The sequence below is a fragment of the Cygnus olor genome, chromosome 2, assembly GCF_009769625.2.
Source record: "Cygnus olor isolate bCygOlo1 chromosome 2, bCygOlo1.pri.v2, whole genome shotgun sequence".
Taxonomy (NCBI): Eukaryota; Metazoa; Chordata; class Aves; order Anseriformes; family Anatidae; genus Cygnus; species Cygnus olor.
Genome location: NC_049170.1, coordinates 10,822,021 through 10,843,050, shown reverse-complemented (window position 1 = coordinate 10,843,050; position 21,030 = coordinate 10,822,021). Strand labels below are relative to the sequence as shown.

The window sequence follows — 21,030 nt, the reverse complement described above, 5'->3', positions numbered from 1 at the left end:
ACATTCTGTAAATCTTTGAGACTAACATAAAATTTTCTCAATATTTAAATATTCGGAGATGATTAAGAGCAGATACATGACCTATGATTATCTTTTGGAATATCTTAAAAAAAAAAAAAAAAAAAAAAAAAAGTCATTCATAGTTATCTTTGGTTTCTACTACCAAACACTACAGGCAAATCATGCATTTTCAAAACTGCTAAAACCTACTAACACACCGAAGACATTACATTATAGACATATGAATGTTGTCCATATCCAGAAGTCAGTTGTAACAAACAGATCAAGAATTTCAGAGGTTCACTCAAGTCCTGCAACTTTACAAACAATTTAAATATCCAAGCTGAGATCTCCCAGTCTCTCTGTTGGTTCAGCGGAAAGACACAGAGTTTTTTCAGGGGTTCATAAGGTCTTCCAAGTCTTACCCTGAAGTTGTCTGTTTTTTTTGATTATCTACAGGGAATCTAGGGGTATTAGACTCCTAACATAATTATATAAATTAGGAACCCAAATAAACTGTAAAAATACCCCTGTTTTGATTTCCCAAGCAAGTAGCAAAGAGACAGTTCTTGTGTAAGGCTGCAGCTGAAGCAATTGTAAAGCAAAGGGCTATGTGTGTATGTCTGTGCATGTCTCTGACGCATTTTAGGTCATCCCATACATTTTGGTTATTTTCTAAGGACAGAGACTGGAAAAGTTGAATGTTTCTCTCAGATTTAACTTTTTACTACTCAGCTATTTACACCTCTTACCCAAGAAGCATACTTTGCCCTGAAAGGTCCCAGTGCTCTTTATAGACAATGTCAATTATTGTATTTGTAAAGATCATTCACTCACCCCTGAGGTATATTCACCTCTGAATGTAACCTGCAAACTTTCACCTTGCTGTGTTTAAAAAGCAGAGCAAACAACTTCTCTAAGTGAAACTGTCTAAAGGAGATTTGGTAGTTAGGCAGTGAGTTATGAATCAGAAGTTACTGAAGCAGTGGGGTTGTCAAAATCCTGACTTTTTCCAGCAGGATTAAGTTTTGAACTCTGGATATTACTAAACCCAGAGATAATTAAAATTGTGCATTGCTGGATTTGTATATGTATGCTTCAAATTATACTGCATGTAATCCCAAATATGTGCAGTATTATTTTCTGAAAGAACATGGAGTGATGTGGAATTTAATTTAAGTGTAGGCCATGTGTTCATGACAAAGAAGTGGAAATTCTTTTTTAGGTATTACTGCTTTACTTCTGCACTCCACTGTAAATTGTTATGTATCATCTGGCAGAGCAGATTCAGCCTCAGGGCTTTGCAGTTGTTTAGAGTATCAGCTTAAAGTATCAGCTGTTTTAAGCACATGAAAGGCAGAACTGTCGGGTGTTGAAAAGTGTTTTGGTTTGGTTTGGTTTGGTTTTGATGGAAGTTTCTGTGCAGTTGCAATATTCTGTTTTACATTTCTTCAAAAGATGGTTGCCACTTTACTAGATTTTGATTTTTATAGAAATAGTACATAGGCTCCCATTATTAATATAAACGACAGGTTTAGAAGCATTGTAAAACAAAAGGATCTTATCTCTGGTTGATCTTCTAATCTCAGAACAAAGACATAGAATGTGAATATCTCAAAATACCTTGCTAGACTAAGCTGGCAGCATTTTTCAAGTTACTACAGTGTCACTCCCCCCATAATACTCCATGTAGTTACTGTGATTAAAGCTAACTGTAAATTTTCTGGCACAATACTTTTCTCTTAGAGGTTGCCAATTTGTCAGGCACACTCTCATTTCTATAAACATTTTATGAACATCAAATTAATAATTTTGATTTAGTCAAGAGAAGTGCCTTTACCATTCTTAGAATGCATGTTTCTTCATTTTGAATGTCTGAATTTTAACGTCATAAAGTTTTAGAAAAGTGGAAACAAAACAATTGATTTGAAAATAAGTATTTTTCAAATATTTTAAAACATATTGGTTTGTTTCAACTCAGAGTGAAAACAAATTGTAGAACAGCATATTTCTGCTTAACACTGAAATTCTAGTTACCTTAATATACTTTCTTCAGGGTAACTCCTGTATAGCAAACCCTACCAAAAACGTCAGTTTTTCTAATATGTGTTTATTAACAAGGAGAAAAATATGAATCTCAATCATTTTTATAAGATGTGCTCCCGTGCATTAACTGTCAACATTCTTCACATGACATTTTTCTATCATAACTTAGCCTTATCACAGGAAAAATGGATAGCACCTTTTGTTTCACTGTTAAAAAACAGCATTTTTTTGTTGTTCTGAATCACAGTACCTAACCCTAATTAAAGAGACTTTCTTGCCCACCACCTCCAAAATGTTGGTTTGACAGCCTTTTGTAGATCTAACATTTATAATTTCCTCTACTGAAAGGGATGAAGAACTAATAATCTAAGTTAGTCACTCATGAAAAATATTTTCTCCCACTCGCATCTTGCACGTATCTCTGAGTCCTATAGGAACATGTGATGCAGTCCAGAGTAATAGTGGTATTTCAGTTTTTCTCAGAACCATTTTCAGCAAAGGACACATACAGCCACAGAAATCACTGATTTTTTTAACAACTGATGTGAATTTAGCCTGGTATTATGTCCTTTGCCAAACCATAGGCTAGCAAGATAGACATATTTATGTCCCAAAGCTCACTGCAACTGTGCTTACTTTAGTCATTGCATTATTCAGTGTTCTGTAAAAATCAAAACCTGAAGACTGCGTGGAAGCTGACATCGCACACCACAATGACTAGCCATAACATTCTATTGTATCTTCATTCTTTCATTGTTCATACTTGCTAAAATGCCCTGGCTTCTGGTTTATATCCTGATGTAGTTCAAGGTTCTGTTTTTGACCAAAAAAAATCTTAACAGTTTGGTTTCTGGCCATTTGCTAAAACAAATATCTGTAAAATGGGAAGATCTTGAAAGGAGTGTGTCTTAAGTGAAATGCCCTCAGCTTCTAACTCACTCCCCCCAAACACTCATTCACTTACTTGGAAGGTTTAATTTGTCATTTGTTTGTAAGGCTTTTGCGTGTCTGCTGGACTAAAGAAGGAAAGCTTTACATCTCAGTGGACAGAAAGGATAGGCCATCTAATGCTCTGCATGCATTTTTAATTGTTCTTGCATAGACTCACATAGTAGGATAAAAGAAGCATTATTTAGCAAAATAAAGGAGTTAAAGAAGTAAAAAATGAAACCAGAAAAAAATAGAAGGTAGCATTTCTGAAATATTTCCAGGCTAATCAACATTTTATTTGCTAGAAAATGAGTGCACACGCAAAAGGATATGATTACATATGTTTACTGTCAACTTATGTTAAAACACCACTGTGATCTTTTGGTCTTTGATACTGAAAAGGTGTAAGAGAAACTTTATTTGTATATTTTGGACAGCACATAATAATGATGATGGTGATGATGATAAAAGAAAACAACAAGGCAATACTGACAATACGACAGAGAAAGAAAGGGTAGGCTCTTAAGGTTCCTATTACTAAGAAACAACCAGAGAGTAATACAAGCTTGTTCAAGAGCCTTTCTGTCTTGAAATCTAAAATGCCTGTTTTTTAATTTCTTAGAAAACTTCACTGTACTCGGAACTACATCCATCTGAACCTGTTCCTCTCCTTCATTCTAAGAGCAATCTCTGTTTTAGTCAAGGATGATATTCTCTATTCCAGCTCCAACACTGCTCCCTGTGAAGAGGATCAAACCTCATGGGTAATAAACCTCATTTACTACCTGGCAGAATACTGTTGTGTCACTAAGTTGTCCTCCTGGCTCCTTGTAAATATTCAGAAATACCAAGTTGTCAGCGTACACAGTTCTGCGGAGAATATAATGACCGGTCAGGAGGTCTATTAGAAGTAACCAGAGAAGAAGTAAGAGAAGTTATTGTTGGTTTGCATGTCCATGTACGGACAGCAGATCAATCTGCCAAAACAAATCACAAACAGCTATAGATGAGAATAAATATAGCCACTGCATTAATCCTGGGAGATTTTAAGATTAAGAGGAGTGCCATCAGATGGGAAGGGTGAAAGGCAGCTTGTCTGGAAGTTTTCCAACAGCTCTATCAGGAGTCCAGGGACCAGGCAGATACCAGTGGAGGGAAAGAAATAAGGAAGGAGGAGTTTTCTTTATCCTTTATTTGCAGGAGTTACCTCTAACAAGTCCTTTGTACTTTCTGAATAGGACAGAATTGCTGTGGTCTGTGTTCTTGGCAAGTGCACTGGTTCTGGGGGGGAAGGAGTTAACTTTCCCCACAGGAGCCCACACAGGGCTGTGCTTTGCACTTGCAGCTGGAATGGTGTTGATATGGCACCACTGTTCTGGCTGTTGCTGAGCTGTGGTGGTCCAGCATCAAGGCTGTATCTCCAACCCCTGGCCACAAAGGCCAGTAAAATGGGGCAGGGCAAGAGGTGGGGAGGGACAGCTGGCCTAAATTGACCAACAGGATACTCCATATGATGTCAGGCTCAGCAATAAAAGCTGGGGGTGAAGGAGAAGGGGGAGCTCTTGCTATGAAAGCATTTGTCTTCCCCAAGATCCCACTGCACGTATTGAGGCCCTGCCTCCCAAGAAGTGGCTGAGCATTACTCACTGATGGGAAGTAGAGAATACAGTTTTTCTGCTTTTGCATCTATATAGCCTTTTTTTTCCCCATTAAGCTACCCCTATCTCAAACTCACAAGTTTGTCTCAATCCCTTCCAGAGGAGCAGGAGCAAGAGAGTGTCTGTGTGGTGCTGAGCTGCTTGTCAGTGTTAAACCACAACAGCACGCTAGTATATTTACTAGATTTTCATGCACAAGGGTTAGAAAAACACCAAGTCTTGCTGCTAAAAGACTGGCGACCATATAATATTCCCCATTCTTTACCTTCTTTGTTTCAGCAAAAGAACCCTACAAATATTGCTGAATAACCTCAGAAGTAATTTACTAGAGTTTAAGCTTTTGAAAATAAAATGGATGGAAGATGTTTTTATACAGATGAAGCCACATTATCCCAAAGAGTACAGTCCTTAGCAGTGACTACCAAGCTGTATGTATGACTCAGTAATCTGAGAGCTTTCCAATGAAGAAGTAACTGTTTTGGATTAGTAGGACCAAAGTAGGCAATTTAGTTAGACAGACTTCCAGGGGGAGTAAACCATTGTTAAATCCTTCAAAGGTTGGTCAAAGGACCCTCAAATACCATTTGCTTTTTGCTATTTCTTTTATCCTCCAGTTATTCTTGGCTGCAAAGCCTCATACTTTCCTGTTTGAATTTGTCCAGTTTTGTGGACTGTTGAATAATTTCTGTTGCATTGTACGTGGGATGATCTGACACCAGATGGGTAAGGCTGTTTTGCCTTGCTCTGGCTGGATCCTACCTTCCTTACATAACAGCACACAGGAGTGACCCCTTTCGTCATGGGTGTGATGTTCCACAGTTCTGCTGCACACAAAGATGTTTAAAAGTGCACACTTCAAAATGCAGGGTAACTAGATCTGAATAACACAGATCTGTAATTTTGGCTGACTCTTTAATGAGAGATAGACCGTTCAGCATCTGGAAATGTGCCCGATACAGGATTAACTGCAGGAGGAAGGGAAATTGTTTTAATGCAGGGTTCTGGTATGTAAGTCAAGTATATAATACAGGGGAGTATGTGTGGTAAATCTGTAGTGGAATTCTGAAGGGATTTACAAAAAATTTAGACATTCACTGCCAATCTGTTTGCGAGCAGCCATAAACATCAAAACATATTTTGACTTTCATTTTAAAATACTTAATGTTCTCTGTGTTATATTTTCTGGCCCAGTACTGGTCTGCAATGGATATCCCTTCCACGCATACGAAGTCCAGAGGCAAGGTTAATTTTACCAAACAAGATGACTGAACTAAGCTGTTTCTCTGGGTTTCTGCCTTTCTCACTGGACGGCTTATGTCATCTGCTGCAGAGCTTTCTCAGGACATGCCTGTCTATCTTTATGAGCTGTAGAAGGGGCAAGTAGGTGTCTAGCTTACACCAGAAACCTTACCTTTAGGCAGCTAACATTGGGTGAAATGAATTCAAGACTTTGGACTCCTCTCTAGTCGTCTGAATGTAGACATGTATACGGGCATGTAGTGTTCCTGGGGATGCAGTGAGTTATCCAAGACACCACACTGGGCTGATGGATACAAAGAAGTGTCTCTGAGAGACCCATGCCATTATGAACCACCAGCTGGAGGCTAGGGTACCTGGGAGAGTTTCACCTAACAGACACCTGTTTAGACAGCGGAATCAATCACTAAACGAGTAAGTTACTTACTTAGGTATTTGATGTACTTGGAATTTTAACAGAAACAGTGCAGGTATGAAGGGTATTTAAAGTGGGGAAAAGAATAAAGCAGGCAGAAACTAGAAGTTTTATTTAGTCCATTTTGTTTAGTCTGTTACATTCACCGTATCACCACATTTCTCAGCTCAGTCTCAGCAGGAGCATTTTTATGTTCAATTCACACATCCCAGATTCCTACTGGGGAGTGCCAAAGTAGCAGCAGCCAGCACTGTGGAACATCAGCAGAGCAGAAATCTGAAAATTAATTCTGAAGAGCAGCACAGAGACTATAAGTATGGTGGGACATCATTTTATGATACATGCTTATGTGTCTTGTTAATTAAGAAACACTAAAGCATTTTATAAAGGGAAAACATTTTTAAAAGTCCATTCAGATTTTTTTTCTAAGTCTGCTTAGAGGATTCAGCATATGAAATTATTCTTTTCCCTCAGTTTCCAGTTTAGCCTTTAAAAACTAGTAAAGCAATTGCTTTGTTAATTTTTACTGTTAGGAAGACAGATGAAATTTTAATGTATTTATCAGCCACCTACTGGATGATCACTTAATCTAATAGCCATTCATTAACTAACTATTGAAAATGTGTGCTTTTTTTTTCTTAGAATTCAATTTCTTTTTATATATATACTGTAACATTTTAAATGTCTCAATTTGCTTGACTGAGGGAAAATAGTTTCTACTGAACCTGGGACTAGCATTACATGGAGAGTTAAAATGTGTAGGATATATTAGTAACAGAATTATACACCATCTTTCCTGCAATAACTTTGACCCCTGTTCTCACATTTCAGGTGGGCTGCAAGGCTATTTTGGTGTTTTTTCAGTATGGTGTTATGGCAAACTTTTACTGGCTATTAGTTGAAGGACTTTACCTCCACATCCTCCTTGTGCTAATATTCTCCCCCAACAGACACTTTACAGTCTATCTGCTCATTGGATGGGGTAAGAACTTAAGCATCTTCCAATAATATATATATATATATATTTAATGTGTGTATTAGTCAAATTCAGTATTTCATACCAAGCATTCATGCAGTTTCTGTTGGATGACTTTGGTCGGTGGACATGAGCCCTTGGGCACATTAGTTCTTCTGTTCAGCTCCAGTGTAGGTACAGCCACTCTGGCATGGAGGAGAGTGGACACAAAACCTCCATGCTCATCCCTCTAGTTCCTGCAGACCTGTAAATGCTAGCTTGCTTCTTGGCTGGCTCTGACCTCTGCCAATCTGCACTCCCTGACAACACTCATGGGTTGTTCAGGGATGGGATGGTGTGGGACTACCACCACAAAACATAATTCAGGCTGTCCTAATTTAGCGGGGGGGGAGAGGAAGTTTAGCTGCACAGCAACAGGCTACTTGCCTTTTACAAAAGCACAATGATATTTTCCATCTGTTTCTAAATACACATTCCATTCACTTACAGAAAGTGCAATGATATATATATTTGGAGCAGTTTAAAGCTTCCGGTAATAAGTGGTCATAAAACATTAGGTATTGCTTGGAAATGAGAATAAACCAGTGTGGGAATGGTTCCATATGAAATGATTTACTCTTCGGTTTTATATTGTAGTCCTTGCAAATAGATTGGGAATGCCTAATTTGTATCTATATCCCTATAGGTCACTGTGACAGCTTGAAAGAAATCTAAGATACATGCTTTGTGTATTGGTGGTTATAGCTACATTTTTATAAGAGATATGCTCACTTCTCTATAGTATTTGAAACACATTGCTTACATCATATAGCTCATCACATGGGCCTCTCCCTCCATTCACTAAACTGTTTTCTATATGCTGCATATTTGGGAAATAGATGGATGCTTACTAGCAGGCTGGACTTACTTTCTTATGATCATTCTCTAAACCTCTTTATTTTATTTTATTTTATTTTATTTTATTTTATTTTATTTTATTTTATTTTATTTTATTTTATTTTATTTTTTAGGAATTCCTACCATATTCATTATTACATGGACAGTGACACGGATTATTTTAGAGGACACTGGGTAAGTATGTCAGGGAGGGAAAGCTTACAGCCTCCATCTGTGCCCATGCTAGTCTTGCCTTGGATCTGGTGTTGTTCATCCAAAGGTAGTTTGCTGTTCTAAAGGAGACAAACACAGAACTTAAAATTTCAGAAATGGCAGTAAAGGGACAGGTGTTTAGGAGCTCTTTGGCATGCAGCCTACACTTCCTGTTTATTTGGAAATGCTAAGGGCAGGAGTGGGCAGAGACAGGTTATTACTAATGTTAGCCCTTGAAACCCACATGTAGAGCTATCTGCCTTGGAAGTCAAACTATTAAAATAGCAGTGGGGGTCCTTGAGTTCAGTGTTGCCATACAGTGTTGTAACTTGCCAGGCATCCTAATTTGCTAACTAGCAATGCAAAAGATTGAAATCTAGATTTTTTTTGGTATATCTAAAATACATTCCCAGAAAAGAAGCAATGTAATGTAAACATATGTAAGATGCATGTATTCAGGTAAAACTGTCACTAGCTAGAGCTAAGCCTGGCTCCTGGCATGGGAAGGGGAGCTGAGATAAGAATTTTGTAGGAAGATCAGACTTCCTTTTGCTAGCCCCAAGGAATGGGAGAGCATTCCTAGTTAGTGGGGTAAATGGTTTTCACCATTTCAGTTTTTAAACTGAAAAATCATGTCCTAAATAATTTCTAAGTTTTCCTTGCAAGACCTCTAACATGTAGACTGAGGGCTAACTCCTTTCTCCTTCATTGTTACTGTCACAGTTAGAGGAACTCTGAAGGGTATTGCTGTAGCTTCTAACTAGTCTTTCAGAGCATTTATTCTCGGAGTACTCAGACCAGAATTGTTGAGCTGACAGTGAAAATTAAATTTTCATTTTTTCAGACAAAGTTTCAGGTTCAGTCTCATATTTTCCTAAACCAGTTCCAGCCATCCGCAACCTAAATATCCCACAAGGAAATTATGTCATTTAAATTGTATCTGTCAGTTGCTTTAGATCTTCCTGCTACCTAGAGGCTATTGTTAAGTGCTTACTGTAGAAGTATCCTGACTCAAAGTGAAACTAAGCTTACTTTCCCTAAAGGCCAATGATCTCCATAGTTTCTAAAGGCATGGTCCAGCGCATGGTGTTTCAGCTGATTTGAATATGCATATTGAAAACAGGGAAACAAAAAGTAAGCATGGAAAAAAATAAATACCAAATTCTAAGCTAGAACATTATTTTAGTGCTCTTTGACTTGTATATACCAAATACTTCTCTTCATAGGTCATGCTTGCCAGATGCTATTAGTGTCAACACCATTTTCCCTCTTTTTTTTTTTTGTAGTTGCTGGGATACAAATGAGCATGGTGGTCCCTGGTGGGTTATACGAATACCAATTTTAATTTCTATTATAGTAAGTAAACTTTGAAGCATGAATTATATATCAGTTCAGCATTGTGCAGTACATATAGCCATTATTCTTTACTGCTAGTTACAGACAGGCCAGAATTCTGTTTTAATGAAAAGAAATTGCACTGTAGGAGACATGTTAAACAGATGCCAGGGCCATTAAAATTTGTTGCCTTCAAAATTTATCTGCCTCCTATTAAATGAACAGTTGCTTTTATTTGTATGTTGTTCTTTCTTTAACATCCCTTCTGTTTATGAGCCTGGGGGAAGCAAAAATCTAATTACACTTTTCAATGAAATGCAGATTTGATTTTGCTTGTAAATAGATAGCCCTGCAACTAAGAATCTGATATTATTGCAGCCATAAAAAAATATAGCTGTGTATATCTTTCTTTAATTGGTAGTCTACTGAAATACATAATGAACATGAAATATTTGCAAAAGAATACTATTTGAGAATGTTTCATGGAGCTTTTCATGTATGGAGCTCATTAGAATTACTGGAGTAGCATAATAAAATTCCTGTTCATTGTGATGATTGTGTAATTAAATTTGGGCATAATAATCTATTGTTTATGTCCATTTCTGAAAATAGTCACAGTGCAAATTAATTCATTTCAGATACACGTGCTTTGTTTTTAACATTTCAGCCAGAAAAGTTAAGGCATTATTAGATTACACAAGATTTCAAGAGTCCAGACTAGTCCAGCATTTACACTTGGGCTTTCCTTTCAATCTGTGCCTACTGAAAATCATTTTGAGAGAACTTCCTATCATTTTCATCAGAGTGAATTCTACAGTGTTTAAAGAGAAACAGAGTACATGTATGTGTGAAATAACATGAGGTAAGGACTCCCAGAAAAGATGTTTTATTATCCAAAGTGATAGGTGTGCAACAGAACTACAGCATGAAGAGGATACGTGTACCTCAGAGGAGCTGGAGGATGGGGGACGGTGCAGAGAAAAGAAAATATACTCAAAGATGAAAGCAAAACAAACCACCCGGTGTTTACAGAAAGATAAAAGCCTGTTCTCTGGAGGTTCTATTTAAACAGCTATCTGGTAGACAGATGAGACTTCATGTGCCAGAAAGCAGTGCATCTCCAAAGAAATCCTAGACCAGGAGACATAAGTTATCCAAGTGTTCATTGGCAGACTTGAACTCCAGCTGGCTCTTAGCATAGACTAGTAAACGCATCGGGCGTTAAGAAAATGGAGTACTAACTAGTCAGTCAGCAAAAGTCCAACGTATCATAAAACATGGACCCTGATCATGGAGGTGAAGGAACAGCCTTGCTCCATTTTTATACTGGTTCTATTACTGCTATCATACAATGGGATTGTACGACATGCAGAAACATTTTGCAAATGACCTTTTCTGGTTTGCCAGGTGCACATGTTTAGAATCTGCTGTTGTCTTCCAAAGACGTCTCTTGTCTTAAGCGGCGTGTTTTAGGGATGAGAGCAGTTAAAGATGGCCAAGTGATTCTGCAACATGATGTACTGTGTTCTCTGATTAGATGAGTCTCCAGAAGATTTGATCATTTTCACATTTTGCGTTTAGGAAGTAAAGCTTTGAAAGGAGAATTCAGAAGTACAGGGAGTTATATAAAGCAGTGATACTCACCCTTTCCTGCTGGATAAGTAACCTATCTTGTTGGAGCATCAGCCTGCAGACATCACATTTGTTACGGCATCTAGGATGCCATATAAGTTTACTGCTGTGCAGCACGCATTCAAAGAGTAAAAGTAGCTAGTGAAATATCATGTAAAATCAGTCATTGATGAGTGAAAATACTGCATTCATGGGAAAATTGTTTTCAATGTATATAACTATTTTCAGTTACCTTTAAGAAAAAAATAAAATTTGAAGATACAAGTCTTTGAATAATGAGGTTGGTGCTGCCTCCCATTCAGAGATGAAAATAGATCATTGCAACTTCTTTGAATAGGAGTTGTGAAAGTCATGACATTTCTGAATGAAAGTATGATGTGCCAACGTCATGCTCACACAGAGCCTTCAGTCAGTTCTTGAGAATGTAGAAGGACTGGAAAACTTAGAATAGTGAAAACAATGATGAGTAACGAATGGTTTCATTATTAGGAAGGACAAAGACTTATAATTAGTCAATTAGATGGACAAAGCAGGATTCTGAGAGAAGCTGGATTTCAGGAAAATAAAGGAGAGTAGAACACAGGAGTTGAAAACCGTTACAGACTGTCTTATGTAATGGCACCAAAGAAAAACACAGAGAATGGGTGATACTGAAAATCTTTAAGATCAGGAAGAAAAGAAAAGAAAAAAGATTAGAACAGAGCCTTTTTGTGAAGATGATGCCATGACTATACTTTTGAAAGAAGGAGGAAATCAAATAGTACTTAGGGAGCAGTAGTTTAACTGCATTTGATTTATCTGGAAGTCCACTTTGTCTTCATGCCATATTCACTTTTTTCCATTGACTTCTCTGTTACCTCCAAACATTTTCACTGGTTAGAAGACTGTATTATCTATATTGCTATCATCCAACAATAAATAGTCTGGTGAGAGCAAGTTCTGAAGTCACTTCTCAAAGTGGGAATGGCTTCAGTTAATGCAGTGTCAGAAGCCTTCCCTGGCATCTCATTTTGACAATATTGGCCTGAGAAAAGTTAACTGGCAGGTTTCCATGCTTCATGCTGTACACATTTCAAAGTTGTTTAATTGGAGATGACTATTCCAAACAGTTAATTTGGAGTACCACTCATTTGGCAAATGCTTCCACAGCTGCCTTCTCCATACTTCCACTACAATAAACCGCTTTCATTTGAGAAAGAGTGGTGAAAGGTTTTCAGGTGGAAACAGTACTTACGTTACTTCAAAGTATCTGAAAAATGTTCATCTTGTTATCTCACATTGCAGCTAGTGTGATAGACTAAATAGCAAGAGAGAAGCAATATGAAGATAGTTTAAATGATGCATGCTCAGGCCATGTGTTTAGACTCAAAAACTCAGAAGTCAGCAACTAAAACAGAGTATCAGCAGCATCTTGGTTTTATTCCAGCAAAGAGGCATCATTTGTCATCACTCTTGCAGTTTCTCTGCATTCACTTTATTTTCTTATTTTACTGTTCTTAGATACTCATCCAATAATATACATAATATATTCTATTTAAAGAGATCATGCTCAAAGGATCTTCACAAAACCAAAGAATGGCTGAGGTTGGAAGGGACCTCTGGAAATCCTCTGGTCCAACCCCCTGCTCAAGCAGGGCCACCCAGAGCTGCTTGACCAGGACCATGTCCAGGTGGCTTTTGAAGATCTCTCTGGGAAACTCGTTTCAGTGCTTGGTTACCCTCAGTAAAAACATGTTTTCAGATACTCAGGAGGAACCTCTTGTGTTTCAGTTTGTACCCACTGTCTCTTGTCCTGTTGTTTTACAGGACTGAAAAGCTGCAATACTAAAAGTGAAATTTCAGGGCACTGCTTGTTTCATAGTTCATTGAAACGTATTATTCTAGACCAGATGTATATTTTAAAGGATTTTAACAAATGATTTATTCAATGATAATCTTACAGAAATGAAATTGCTGCACTGCAGTAAGGTAAGTGGCAGTTGCCACTTTTAGATCCCAATACCCAGTTTTCTCTGGCTGGATTTACAAGGTCAGTAGTGTCAAGGAGTGTTACAAACTCCAAACAAGAACGCCTTTTTTTCATTAATCCAAAATCGTGCTTACAGAGAGAAAGAGACTTGTTTGAAAACAGATGTAAAAGTAGTACATGAATGACAGTCAAGAATGTGAGTCACCTGTGTCTAGTTTGGCAGCTGATGTGATGCCTCAGAAACCAAAAGGATAACAGTTGTAGTAGAATGACTATTGCAGTAGAAAATAGGGAGACCTGTCAAGAACAATAAGTTATTCTGCTTCTGTGCAAATGCAGAGTAAAGATTTTTTTTCTATTTTCTCCTATTTTGTGGCTAACAAATATACCATGAAGTGGAAGCTCTCTCTTTGTTCACAAATAATACCTCCAGTGCATGTACCATACCAAATGTACCTCCATTGATCTGTACACTATGCTGTGATACGTAATTCTGTAGATAAAATCAGCGAGAATACTGGCTGCTACCTATTACTTTTATAGGAGACTTTAATCAAGTAAAACTTGAAATTTGTCTTCCTCCTGAAAAAGGTGTGTTTACTTCATTAAAGGCCTTCATTAAAGGCCTATATTTTCTAACAGCTTCTTTTTTATTATTTTTTTTCAAAAATACTGAAATTTCCCAGCTTTTTATTTAATCCCTCTCAGTTTCCGTCACTTCACATTACCTGTCATTTCAAACAAAGTATAAAGTACAGAGGGATATGCAGTTGTTACAATCACAGTTCATTTATTAACATCACAAATTGTACTGGGTATTTCAGAGAAGACACAAAAAGTCATTCAACTTGAAAACTTGGTGAACACAAGATGCCAGAAGCCAACAAATATACTATGGGAATGAGATTTAGGATCTACTGAATTTTTATCTTGAATGTTCTAGACTGATCAGGACCTGATCACAATGATTATAATGAAATGCCTCCATTCTCCTTCTATGAAAGAAGACAATACTACCGTTCCATCTCAGAGAACTGTTATGAGGATAAAATCTTCAACTGCAAGGATTCAGTTGCTTCATTCATCAGTGTTCATCAGTACCCAAGGCAGACAGATACGTGAGAGGCCCTCTCCATACTTGATGGGAGTGGGCAGATCACCCATGTAACAACCTTCTCTTCCCCTAATCCAGACGGAAAATAATAAAAGTCAAGATGAGAGGCAAGAGAGGGTCAAAACTATATGGGACTCATGTTGTCCTTTGGGCTTCCAGTTGTGAATCCACATGAAAATTTAGGGCAATGCTTGATGGCACCAAATCACATCCCATGTCCCATCCTGCCAAGAAATCTGTCTTCAGTTGAGATTTTGGAAGGAGGTCACTGCCAAGAAATCTGTCTTCAGTTGAGATTTTGGAAGGAGGTCACTGCTGACAACTGGGGCTTTGAAAGGCTTTTGCCAGCCAGACTGGAACTGGTAGCCATGTAGAGGTGCACTGGACGTAACAAAGCTAGTGAGGCAGAAAACAGACAATAGGTTTGGCAGTGTAGAGCTTAACATGTTCTGGCAGGAGGTACACAACACTCAGTGCTGAGTTGATGAGTCTGACTTGATAAGCATTTCTTTGTGCTGTGTATGGAATGGAGAAGTCAGAAATCACTGTTCTATTTGTTTTCTTTGCAGTTGAATTTTATACTTTTCATTAGTATTATAAGAATCTTACTGCAGAAGTTAAGATCTCCAGATGTTGGAGGAAATGACCAGTCACAGTACAAGTGAGTCATATTTTTAGACATTACATGCAGAACCTAAATAATCTCAGTAAGATTTACTGTGCTGAAACCTGTTAGCAGCCATTGCTATGATACTATAACTACATTTAATTCAGGAGTACCTACTTTTAAATGTAGTTTAATAAAGATCTTAACATTATGTTGAAATAGAGATTAACTTTTTTTCAAATACCAAATTCAGTAAACAACAAGCAATTTCATAAAGGCCAACAAACTACTCTTGAATTTGAGTTTAATACCATGAATGAATATGCTTACGCAAAAAATATGTAGACTACTATCTTTCATTTAATGTATAGTTATTACATTTCAAGATTAAAAAAAGTTTTTGGAAGATCAGAATTTATTGCTTCAACCTAATTTAAAACATTTTTTTTCCATTTCCAAAATACATTTTAATATTTACATGTATTTTAAGAGCTGGAAGGAAGTTCTGTTGTTCTCAGAAATTAAAAAGAAATAGCATCTTTGATTTAAAATAGCGTCTTTGTTTTTCCAAAGGGAAAAAAAAAAAAGTTTCTGATTTAGATCAACATAATTTCTGATTAGGCTTTCTTTTTTTGTGTTTCGATTTCATCATTTAATCCTAACATCTGTTATTTCCACAGCTTTAGAATCACAGAATTTTGGGGGGTAGTTTAAATACACTGCTAAAATTGGATTTATTCTTTGTTATATTACCATATCAGTTATTATTATTTATTATAGTAGCTGCTGAATACGGTAACCTAGAGTCGAGATTCTGTTGTACTATGTCTTATTTGAAAGCCCAGATAAAGACACCGAATTGGCACTTTTTGACACTAATATGGTGTTTCAATGACAAAAAGTAAAATGAAAATTCAAAACCATGCAAGTGTTATTTGGAAATGGGCTCCTGGATAATACCTCTTCAGTTAAATAATACTGAATTCCTGTTCTAAAACAGCTAAGATCATAGTGTGCTACAGTAAAAGATAACTTTAAAGCCAACAGGACATTTTGTGTTTTACAATGTGTGACACATTTAAATGCAAAAAGAATTTTGATGTATCAAGAAGATGCTACTAGATAGGCAGAAGGCTGTGCTTCACAGACCTACACAGTTCCTTTTTTGTGTGTTTTTTTGATTGAATTAATTGAACATCTGGGAGAGTTAAATCAACCTATAAGAAATTATGCAGTCACCACAGTATTATTTAACACAATGACATATATACATATATACATATGTACATATATACATACACACATATATATATACATATACTGGCATGAAATCTGCTCAAGTTTACTTCTTGTGACACAAACTTTTCTTTGTTTCCCTGTGGTATTTATGTATTTTATGAAAATGAGGCATTCTCCAGCTATCATTATCATTGCGTCCCATTATTTTTGACAGTTTACTGTAGTGCTTGTAATAGCAACCTTGTCCTTCATTGTTAGGCCTGTGAATTCTTTGCTTTTAGCAATTGATTGCCTGATTAAGTTTGGATTGGATGGTCTTTAGCAGATACCCATGGGAACAGTAGATTAACCTCTTCAAGAAATAGTGCCTCTACAGATCAAATTAAAGGTCTAGGAGGCTCATTTTTCAAAATGCAAATGCACTTTCTAAAATATAGGGAAGAATAAGGCTATTTTTGCCTGGCTCTTTCCTTCACTAAAATGTAAATGAAGTATACAGAAATTATATCACCTAGACAAAAATTATTTAAACAAGAATGAATTGGAAGTGAAAGATGAGTTTAAAACAAATACTACTCGTTTCAAGTCACCGTTTTTCTTCCCTTCCTGTGTGTCCCATTTGCTTGTACCTGGTTCTGTCCTTTTTATTGCTTATTTTACTTTTGCAGTGGGAAGGGTTATGTTGAAATAAAATCAGTTTTCCACTTCACTTGGGAAAACGGGAAATTTGCTGACATCATCATCTTCAGTTGTAAATGAATTTCTTCTGCCACAGAAACCCTATTCGTCCCACTTACTGGTATCTCCTTTAAGTGTGAGGGTTTTACTATTCTTGAGAAACTTCGCTGTCAGAACTGATTATTTCCACACAGACAGATGCAGCCTCTGGGACACTATATGCAAAGGAAGGCCATGAGGACTGACACAAGAAAAAGTAAAACTGCTTGTAATACTGTGACCTTTTTCTGTTAAAATAGGTGAAATCACAGCAGCTTCCTTTCTTTGTTGAATCCAGTTATATTCATCAAAACAGTGATGAATTCTAGGACTCAGCATTACAATTTCTTGAATTTCATCTGATACCAGACATCCATAATCATGCATGACTGGTCCTGTATAATCTATAAAACTGATGTTATTAGAGTGAGTTGAGTGACAGATAAGGGATAATTAGCAATTCAGCATCTCAGTGGATTCACAGGCAGTTTGTCAAAACTGCCCGGTTTAATAATTTAAAGGTCTTCTTAACTTCAGTAGTGTCTCATGCTAAATTGTATTACAGAATTGATGACATTACAATGATTCATGGGTATATGCTTCATACCATCAGTATAGCTATGAGGTTTTAGGAATTGGGGATAAATCTGAAATTTCTGATGAAAATTTTACAGCTGAGATTATTCTGGATTGCATCTTTGAGGTACTGTTTCCATACTGTGCATATGAAATGTACAGGCAAACCTTATGGTTGCAAATGTAAAGGAAATGAAAATATTAATTTCAGGACATAGACCTTACCTTCCGCACAAGAGGAAATTTCTGTATGATTTTGCAGGAAGGAAATATTTCTTTCCACTATTAACCCTCTATGCCAAGTAAAAAATGTCCCAAAAGGCCTGATCACAGCTCATGATGTTTTATCGAACATGGTCCTATGGAATAGAATCATAGAATCACAGAGTCATAGAATGGTTTGGGTTGGAAGGGACCTTAAAGGCCATCTATTTCCAACCCCAGAGGCTGTCCAGAGGTCAACAGAAAAAGGATCTTTTGGTTTAGAGAGGCCTTGCAGCTTTTTACCAGCTTTTGGAAGACTGCAAGATCCAGAAGATCAAATACAGCATGTAACTGCACACATTAATTTATAATGTTACTGTGTGGCTAATCTCATAGCAAGCTTGAAAGGAAAACAATTTTCAATAAATGACACTAACTGTAAAACTGAAGTTATATGAGGTTTATCAAAACGACATTGCATCAGGTTCTTATCTTAGTAAAATAACAATTTATCATTAAACTTGTTTTATTTATTTATTTTTCTGTTTTATATATTTACCCAGGAGACTTGCAAAATCCACATTGTTGCTTATTCCATTATTTGGAGTTCACTACACAGTGTTTGCTCTGTTTCCTGACCACACTTCCAACACTTACAAAATAATCTTTGAGTTATGTTTGGGATCTTTTCAGGTAAATTTTAAGGTTTTTATTCAAGCTTTATTGACTTGGGTTAATGCAGCATACTAATGAATATTGTTTGTTTCCAGGGATTGATTGTTGCAGTCCTGTATTGTTTTTTGAACAGTGAGGTAAGTCTCACCTTTCCTACTGAGGATGTTAGCAATTATTTTCAATAAATGTATAAGTGTCCCAATAATTATATTCTATGTAACATGAAGCTGATTTAGTAGATTTAGCAGATTTTTGCATTCCTGCTTATAGAATATGCTTTTCTGTGCAACAGGAGAAATTAGTGTACTTGGGTGAAGACTTAAGAGCCATTTGAAATCTAATTCCTTGGTAATTGAGGTGTTAGTAAGGGCATCTTTATTTGGTGTGAACTAATTCTAGCCTTTGTACAAGCAATGTGTATTGTGCAAGTGAGGTGCAACAATACTAGAAATTCATCCAAAACCTGAAGCATCTTTTAGTAGGTATTTAGGGGTAATTTGAGAGAATATAACACCAGCACAGCAGCAGGTTTTCAGAAGTGCTCGGCATGTAGCAGCTTTTCTCATCTTGACTAAGGAAGATGGAAGGAATTCCTGTTGATTCCTTCCTTGTTCCAGCCACTTTTTAAGGTACAATATATATTAAACAGCATTCAGTGTATGACAGGAGGAATCTGTCTGAAGAAGACGCTTGCTTGCGCAGGGAATTGACATGCAGGTCTCCTGAGTGCTAGTTTGGTCTTTGGTATTCATGAGATGCCTGATTTGGGCCTAATAACTTGATTTGGTTTTAAGTACAAGTGATTAATAACTAGCTAGTATTTTAATAAACACCACTGTGGCAGCACAAGTGATGCAAATCTGATTTTGAAAGTGGCCCTGGGGCTTCTCGTCACAGACAGCATAGGCACAGTCTTTTCCTCAATTTTGTAAAACCTGTTTAGAAGCTGTACCCAGAGCTCCCCATCTGATAGCCAATAAATGTGGAAAAGTTCCTCACATAGAAAGAATGTTTTCAGCCCATCTTGTGCATTTACTTTTTAACACAGGTGCAAGGAGAACTGAAAAGAAAATGGCGGAGTTTGTGCTGGAAGCAGACAGCAGGCAGAGATTACAGACTCCACAGCTCTTCAATTTCTCGAAATGGATCAGAAAGTGTTTCTCAGCTCCACCGGAATTCAAGGGCTCAGTCATTTATGCAGACAGAGACCACCATGATCTAAGTCAGCTATGTCCCCCAAAACATACAAAAACTGTGGGATATATCATTTGTTATATGCAGCTTGATGTGGTATTTTCGAACATGTAAAATTTAGTGCTTTGCTTTTCTACATGTTGGTATTTGGGAAATTAGTTAGTGCAGCCAATCAGGTAATAACAGAAACACCTGCCCCATGGATGCTTCCTGCTTTTTTTTTTTTAACGACATTCACATTAATTCTGATGTTCTCTTGCCATTTACTAGCCATAACTATTCAAAAACTCATTTGTTGTAATGGTCCCTTTCCCCTCCAACCAGTCTATGAGATAGGTGTGTGGGATCCCGTTCAGTGCTGACTGCTTTGGTACATGTTGAAAATGTTATGATGGGAAGCAGGAAAATTTCTTACATTATATTTATACTTCAGGTAGCATTTATTTCCTTAAGGACCAGGAAATTCCTTCCTAATTATGGAAAACAAAAGAAAAATGTAAGGCTATAATTAACTACACTGGGAGTTTAATGTACTAATCCAGGAAATCATTAATATCACACGGGGAAAAAAAAAAAAAAAAAGGAAAAAAAAAAAGTAGTGCTTCTTGGCTCACTGTATGAATTTCAAAGATGATGTTCCACAGAGTTTGATTCCTATCCTGTGGTCCCCTTTGAAAGTGCCTGGTTTTTATGTTTTGGTGCACAAAGTAGGACTGCCTTTGCAGTCCACACAGAAATGGCTACTGTAATAGTTTTGAGTAAAACATCAGCATTTGCCAATAGTGCTGTTGTAATCACCAGTTGTACTCTTCTGTTTAAAATCAAAGAGATTTGTGTTGATCTTTTATTAAACAATTTTCTGAAGAGGTGCTTTATTGCTAGAGCAGTCTGGCATAGGATAAATAGCCTTGGATCACATTACCCATTGAAAATATCATTTTTATATAATAATTTCATTGAAGTATATCTAGAACTACATACTTGGCAGCTAAAACAAGGAATATTGCAATAAAGATGCAACTCCCATTTAAGGAATAATAAAAGTTTTTTAAGCTTAATTCTATTCCTTATCTATCTAAGCTGATTTAATATTCAGTCCTGCCCATGACTCCAGCAAAAAAAAAAAAAAAAAAAAAAAAAAAAAATCACAATCCCTAAAAATTACTATAAAAGGCATAAATAGAAGGAATTCTCAACAACACCAAGTCTCTTATGTAGCCACTTTCTAAAAGAAGATGTAGAACTGATAAGTTCTTATAAATACACATGGAATATTTGCAGTCTTAAAAGAAATAAACCCAGAGTTTACTTCTCATGTCACGCTTCACCATGTCCACTCTAAATAACAAGTGGGACTAATGTATATTTGCATGAGCACCTCTGATTGATAATAGCAA

The 21,030-nt window shown here is 36.8% G+C and overlaps 1 protein-coding gene across 1 annotated transcript in view; it reads left to right on the top strand.

Moving 5' to 3' along the window:
• VIPR2 (vasoactive intestinal peptide receptor 2) overlaps positions 1 to 20,687 on the top strand; it is a 58,271-nt gene extending 37,584 nt beyond the window's left edge. Inside the window, exons 6-13 of the mRNA XM_040548105.1 lie at positions 3,599 to 3,740; positions 7,138 to 7,288; positions 8,293 to 8,353; positions 9,658 to 9,727; positions 14,991 to 15,082; positions 18,328 to 18,457; positions 18,535 to 18,576; positions 19,488 to 20,687. Coding sequence (XP_040404039.1) covers positions 3,599 to 3,740; positions 7,138 to 7,288; positions 8,293 to 8,353; positions 9,658 to 9,727; positions 14,991 to 15,082; positions 18,328 to 18,457; positions 18,535 to 18,576; positions 19,488 to 19,661 — 862 coding nt within the window. The 3' untranslated portion in view covers positions 19,662 to 20,687. The remainder of the gene's footprint in view (positions 1 to 3,598; positions 3,741 to 7,137; positions 7,289 to 8,292; positions 8,354 to 9,657; positions 9,728 to 14,990; positions 15,083 to 18,327; positions 18,458 to 18,534; positions 18,577 to 19,487) is intronic.
• The last annotated feature ends 343 nt before the right edge of the window (positions 20,688 to 21,030 follow it).